The sequence below is a fragment of the Spermophilus citellus genome (assembly GCF_964194105.1).
Source record: "Spermophilus citellus genome assembly, chromosome: 5".
Taxonomy (NCBI): Eukaryota; Metazoa; Chordata; class Mammalia; order Rodentia; family Sciuridae; genus Spermophilus; species Spermophilus citellus.
Window position 1 is genome coordinate 61697115 of NC_138186.1, and position 7374 is coordinate 61704488.

At 40.1% G+C, this 7374-nt stretch overlaps 1 protein-coding gene across 3 annotated transcripts in view; it reads right to left on the reverse strand.

Annotated features, from left to right (window-relative positions):
* The window catches only part of ENPP5 (ectonucleotide pyrophosphatase/phosphodiesterase family member 5), a 24525-nt gene extending 17643 nt beyond the window's left edge, over positions 1–6882 (reverse strand). For 2 of the 3 annotated variants that reach the window (XM_081295570.1, XM_081295568.1), the window contains exons 1-3: positions 6638–6872; positions 3383–4246; positions 1803–1979 (exon numbers count right to left, since the gene is read on the reverse strand). In XM_081295570.1, the coding sequence (XP_081151696.1) occupies positions 1803–1979; positions 3383–4217 (1012 nt within the window). In that variant the 5' untranslated portion in view covers positions 4218–4246; positions 6638–6872. Of the gene's footprint in view, positions 1–1802; positions 1980–3382; positions 4247–6637 lie in introns of all 3 variants that reach the window. The other variant, XM_081295569.1, reaches the window with a different exon arrangement.
* Positions 6883–7374: the final 492 nt, after the last annotated feature.

Consider the following 7374-nt stretch of genomic DNA (forward strand, 5'->3'; position numbering starts at 1 on the left):
ATAATCTTTTACAATCTCTGCTGTTGTCAACCCCATAATTTACTTCAGGAAATGAAAGGTCAAATGATCACAAATGTTTTTCACAGGCCAGTACTACCTTAAGCAGCAGAGGAAAGACATAGGCAAAGCCAAACCAAGTCAGGGAGACTGAATTTCTTTTTTTATTTTTCTTTTTGTGGCTGGCAAACTAATATTCAGCAAATATTTATTGGGTGCCTACTATGTCCAATTTTTATTATAAAGATAAGGGTGTTCTTAGACTTGATTATGAAAACAATAAACTCATAATTACCAGTAAAAAGGAAAAACGATACGTAAAGAATGAAAGGATGAAAACTGCATGATAAAAGCTGCCTTTTAAAGGCATGTAGGCCTAGCATATCAGGATACAAGACAAATTATATAATCTGCAATTGACCAAATGGTTGCTATGTTTGTTTCTATGAGAAGTTGGTATCTAGATTCTCTTTCATGAAGATAAAGAGAATTCTCTCATATCACATTTCTTATTAGAAAATAAGATTAAAATTAAACCAGTATGATTTGTATATGACCTTTCTCTTTAGAGTTTGTTTTGTAGTGGTAGTACCTAACATAAATGCTGTTGACTCAGTACATAATATGTAATACCTTTCTTTTGAGATGGGGGTCTTGCTATGTTGCCCAGGCTGGCCTTGAACTTGCAATCCTCCTGCCTCAGCCTCCTGAGTATCTGGGATTACAGGTATGCACCACTGTAATCTGGGATTACAGTGTATGCCCAGGTAGTAGGCAATAATTTAATAAGAGATGACTAAGGGCAGTGGTTCTCAAACTTTGTAGATGAGACATGTGCACACACACATTGTTAAGCTCTACCCTCATGGTTTCTAGTTTAGTAAATCTGGATTGGGCCCAAGAATATGCATTTCTGACATTCTCAGGTACTTTTGATACTGCAGGGCCAGAAAACACAATTTGATAACCACTGCTTTTGGACTTTAGGGCTTAATTATCTTGTGGTACTCTGGTTGACAAGGACAACAGTAGCCAATATTTAACTATTTGTTGAATAAATTAACATAATATAATAGAAATAGTACTTAAGTGTTCTGTCAAAAATAAAGGTGACCAATCTAGTGTATATGTAGTTCACAACACCAAAAGTTTTAGAATGTATTTTACAGTTTACATAAATTTAAGAGCATATCTCAAAGATAGCAGTCCTTTTTAACACAAACACTACCTGCACACTACACAAAAAGAACATACCAAGGTGGAAATTATTCTCATGGCAAGGAAATTATTTTTAAACACCTTCTTGAAACAGTTTCCCTGATATCACTAAATATCGGGGTACAGTTCTGTTATCTGTATGTACAGCTTTTAGGAACCAGAAACCAGGTACCGGTATACATCTGCTATTATGAGTCACAAATACACCACAAATGACACTGTCATGCAACTGCTCTTCTTTCAGTGAATTAACATGATAGGATAAGAACCCAAGTCTACCTAAAGTTGTGTACAGTTTTTTCTTTTTTTGGGGGGGCGGGTGCAGGGGACGAAACCCAGGACTTCACGCATGCTAGGCAAAAAGTCTACCACTGAGCTACACCCACAGTTCTGTACATTTCTTATGTGTATATCAAGGACCAATATCTAAAAACATATCTAGATAGTTAAATACTGATACAACATGGGTCCTTCAACATTTAAGGTAACAGAGTAAAAATATCAGCAAGTAAACTGCTGTATTATCCACAGCCTCCATGTTAGCAAAAAACGATGCAGAATGGGAAGAAATACTATAACATACTCACACAGAAAGTCATCTGACTTATTCTGTAAAATATACCACCCTTCGTCAGCCACTGCTATGATTGGTTGAATTCGATCGTTGTATTTGTAGTGCCATCTCTCTGGAATCTCCTCTTTTTTGTAAACAGTAAGATTCGGATGAGCATGAGCCAGTGTTTCATAGACTTCATTAAATTTACCTAAAGAGAGAGGAGGAAAAGCACTCAGAACAGGGCTCTCATCGCCATGAACAGCCAACCTCAGGCAGCAGACTCCTTGATGAACATCACGGAATTCAGCTAGACATAGAACCACACCACCTTGGAGAAAAGAATACTGAGGGACAAATAGAAATAATTACTCTTGTGTTGTAAATAAAGTCGCCTTACAGAACTGTGAGGACTTTTCATAGAACCAAAAAATCTCTAAAGTCTTAACTATGAGTATACACATGCATGCACACATGTGTATTTATTTGTGACACTAAGGAAAATGTCCAGGGTACAGCAGTCCCCAAACAAGAACAAAGAGCTAGGTTCTGATGTATAGGAGTGCAGAGACAGAATCTTCAGACAAGAAAACATGGTATATAGAGGGTGGGGCTGGGAAAAGATGATGGAAAACAGCAGCTTGTGAAACAGAAAGGTACCAATACCCTGGAGGTGTTGCAGAAGTCCTCCCAGACCTGCACATGAACTACACCTGGGCACTGACTTTAATGCTTGTTTTTTAAATCCATTTCTTGGGGGCTTTGTCCCTATCTCCCACACCCCAACAAGGGAACATGAATTCATTATATAATGAAAATTGGTGGGCTAAAAATCAATTAAACATCAAGATAATACTTGTTATTCGTTGGAAACTTTGTGTGTAGGCATCTGTGCATACTTTAACATTTACTGCTCCATGATTCTTTTAATTCCTCTGTGAAGGACAAAATCCACATTTTGTGAGATATTGCAGATTTTAAAAATCTGTTCTCAGCTTTGATACCTAACACCAACTTATAAGGTGATCAAATATATCAGAAGAGTGGGCCAAGTCATATTCTGTCAATCATTTTATGACCTCAAGATATTAAGTCTTTGGCTATCTTAAAATGAAGCCAATGCTGAAATGACAGGTTTGGTACAAGGATCCAGTAGAGGTTCATAAAAAGTTCAAGGTATTGTTATTACTTACCCTGCTTATATGTAAGGAAAATGAATCTTAGGAGTAACAAAAGCCTTTCTCTTTATTGCACTGTTAAGCAGGTCCTATTTCAAGGTCTATAGGAGGCTTTAGAGTTCCATAAAATCAAGATAATTGTATTCAATTGTTGTGTATGTCTTTCTCAGTTCGAGAAGGGAGGTAATGGCTTTTATCACTGTGATTCCAAAATAGTTTAAAAACCTACTGCTATAAACATACAGAGAACATACATTTCAATATTTTATGAAAAAGGAAAAAAATCTCTAAGAAATTTAATCTTTTCAGCTTTAAGGATTAAATCCCAGAACACTATCACACAGGCAAGTATAGACACAGAAATGGAAAACACTTGTTCATTACACACTGGGCAAATGCAGATCTAGCTTCAGGTCAGCTTTCAGGTCAGACTTACCTTCTTTTGGCAAGATGGCAGCTACTGGAGATTGGTCAACCAGGGTATACTGATCTTTATCCAGATACTGGTCAAGTTCTATTACCCTTTCCTTAGAACACTGGGTCATTCCATGATCACTTGTGATGATTAGGTTCACAACATTCCACAACTTTGCCTTTTTAAGCATCTGTATGAGATATCCTAACTTGTGGTCAATATCTGAAATGACAGGCCCCATGAGCGGACTGTCAGGTCCCAAATGGTGGCCCATGTCATCTGGGTCTTCCCAATAGAGAAGACCAAGATTTATGGGCTCTTTTGATGTAAACCATTCAATAATTTTGGCAACTCTCTCTTCAAATGAGACGGACTCATTGTAAGGCATGTAGTAAGTTGGAAAGCTCTTATGGATCTTTACATCTGCTCCAGGCCACATGGCTGCACCACTAGCATGTCCTGCCCTCTGATTTGTGATCCATATTGGTGTTGCTTCTTCCCAAAACTTGGGATCATAGATATTCATGTGATCCAAGGAGAAAGATTTGTTCAGAATAGGATCAAACATGTCATTTGCAACAATTCCATGATTCTCTGCAAAGAGGCCAGTGACCAAAGTATAATGGTTAGGGTAGGTCTTTGTAATAAAAATATTAGTAACTTGCTTCACATGAACACCGTATTTCATAATATAATGAAAATGGGGTGTTGGAACTTTAAATAAGTAATCCCAACGGAATCCATCAAATGAAACTAGCAAGACCTTTTGCTGGTCTGGTTGGAAAGAAAATGTAGTTGAAAGAGTTAGTGCAGCGAGTGCAAAAGATGCCGAGAGAAGCTTTGAAGTCATTTTCATGGTACTGGATCAGTTCAGTGTAAGGTAATCTGTAAAATAAACAAAGAAGTTAATGGCAGCAATTTGTTTTGTATGCTTTACTCCAACCCAAGATACTGCTTAGTCATTCCAATTACATCATAGCTCAGAGCCTGGAAGAATGACGTGTGACAGAACTCCATCTTCAACAAGAGACCTGGGGCCCACATGTTTAAGAAAGCTAAGAAGTTTAATTGCATTTTATTTTCTAAGGATTTTCTCAAAGGAATTATTGAAATTAACTCCCAGTAGCATTTAAAATGAATTTTTTTGTAGTTGTAGATGGATAGCAAGCCTTTTTATTAAATTTTGTATGCAGTGCTAAGGATCGAACCCAGTGCCACACACATGCTAGGCAAGTGTTCTGCCACTGAGCCCCAGCCCCAGCCCCCAATAGCATTTTTTAATATGATATCATTTACATAAATTTTTCAGAAACATTTTCAGGTTTATCCAGACTTCTGACCAGGAATTTTTACAGTCAAATACCTAAGAATATATTCATCATGGATGGAACTTAGCAATAAGGATATATATTAGTAAAGCCAATAATGATGCTATTTAAACACAAGCATGAGCACCCACCCCTCCACAAACATACTTTTCAAAGCCACACTTAGGTTAGCTAAGAAATCTCTTGAATTCAGCTTTTGACATCTTTCTAATTTGAACATGGTGAAGTCATTCTGAAGATTTAAAAATAGATCCTGTCTTGCCTTGATATATCATAGAGAAAGGTAAATAAAACCTGCTTGGCATGCTTGCTTTGCTTTCAGAAGTACAAACCGTTTGGTTCATCATAGAGGTATCACTACAGAGGAAAGTACTTGAGCTTGGTTTCTTGAAGTGAAATAACATTTATGACTTCCAAATATATTTGTCAAATGTATTCTGTACTCATTTAATAATACAGCCTTCTATACTAAATGATTAGATTTTAAACTAAGTATAAATAGAAACATAATTTTTAAATTAGATGTTGACCTTCCTAATGTTACAATTAATCAACAGTTAATCTTATCAGTAATATGTACAGAAAAAGTATTTCCCAGGATTAAATTTCTTTGGAATACAATTGCTGTTTTTAATTTGCATATATTACAACAAAACCAATAATAACCTTTTAATTCTATTTAGGAAAGCTAATAAGAGGCAGTATGGAGAAACGATTTCATGTTTCTCATTAAGTCAATCAAGGATCTTGTTCTCTCCCTTTCGGGCCCATCTTGCAGGAAGGTATTTATAAGCCTATCAAAACCTGACTTAACCAAAGGTTGGCTAAGAAATTTCTTGAATTCAGCTTTTGATATCTTCCTAATTTGAGCATGGTGAAGACATTCTGAAATCCGGAAAACAGATTCTGTCTTGCCTTAACATATTAGAGAGAAAGGTAAATAAACCTGCTTGGCATGTTTACTTTGCCTTCAGAAGTACAATCTGTAAATGATGTATATTAGTAGCTGAGGGCGATAATTCTGCTTCATTTTAAAAACTGGTTTTACGTTACTTTAATGAAATTGTTTTAGGTATTGCTCTCAAGACAATGGCTCAAAAATTAAAAACTATTAAATTTTCCATTTCTGGAAGAAAGCTAAAAATAGCCGCAACAGGAAAGTGCACATTGGAAAATGCAAATTTATTGACTAACGTATCTGGCTGAGGATATGTTCCTCCCTCTCCTTTCTTCACCAATTTTCTCCCCCACCTTCCTAACACAAAGAAGGCTGCTATCAACCAAATAAAGGCTAAACGAAGAGTCGACTACGTGGAACACCTGGCTTTAATCTATTTTAACAAATTCAATAATTGCGGTAAACAAGAAACAACTGCTTTCCTTGGGCAATCAGCAAATATTAAATGTGGTCTAGAGATTAGGGATGTTTGGTAAGAAGAAAGAACCAACATTATTACATCGATGACATAAAGCAAAAAACAGAGATGGGGGGTGGGGATGAAAGAAATCACATATTTCTTTTCTACGGCATAAATGCTGCACGAAGCCCTGGGATCTCTAGATGTGGGTCCAGCTTTCCCCAGGCTGCTTTTCGGTTCCTCCTCCCCTTCAATCTCCCCCGCAAACAACCTTGGAAACCTGGAGGGAAGGAGCACCAATCAAAGGGCAGAGGAGGAAGGTGAAGGAGGAGTGGGTATATATGGAGCAGGTAGCCGGCAAGGGGAGGGGGTTGCATCTCCTCATCTTCTCCACCTGGGCTTCATGCTAGCAACCGAGAAGGTTCGCATTGGAAGGTACGTTCCCTGTTCCCAGACCTCCTTCCCCCGAGGCGGGCGAACGTTCCCTTGGGGGCTGTCTGGGTGCGCGCTACCCAGGCGGGGTGATAGCTCTGGGGCCCACAAAGCCGTGTGGGCTCCCGGGGGGCAGGCCGTCCACCCCGGACTCTTACCCTCGCAGCGATCCGGTCTGTCCGCATCGGGTGGGGACAATAGGAGCGAGGGCCTGGAGGAGGCTCCCTCTGGTAGACCGAGTCACAGCCGGGAGGTGGCGGGAGGAACGAGGGGGAGCCCCCTGAACCCGCAGCCGCTCACCTGCCAGCAGCCTCCGCGCAGAGCACCTGACCCGCGCCGCCGACCGCCCAGCTTCTTGGCTCCCATTGGCTGCTGCGGGATTGTCACCTCTGCGGGGCTGCAGCACGGAAGTCAGGCTCCTAGGAGTAGCTGCGCCGCCTGTCAATCAGTGGGAGCGGGGGCGGGCTCTGTTTGGGTTTGGAGGATGAAGAGGGAGGGAAGCTGGGGGACCTGCAAGCCTGCAAGGACCCAACTGGTAGGCCCCACCGGGTGGGGAGGCCAAAACGCACGTCACTGGGCGCTCCCTCGGGGCCTGTCCCTGTTCACACACACAACGTTCCACACTGTGGCTGTTCTAGACAACCACTTATGTCAGTGATGCTGAGAGACGTTAAAGCGCTACCGCTGCGGTTGGTGTCCTCAAAGGCTGTTTTTTGTTATAAGCTACTTTTGTTCTCTCCTTTGATCTCTCATCCCAAGCCCCGCCCGCTCCCCTACATCACATCTCCGACAAGGCAATTTTCTTCAATTTCTTTTCTCCCTCAGTTGTTGCGATGTCTTGCCTCAAAGGATTTAGTAGTCATTACTGCAGCCCATTGTTTGATGCCCAGGTTTT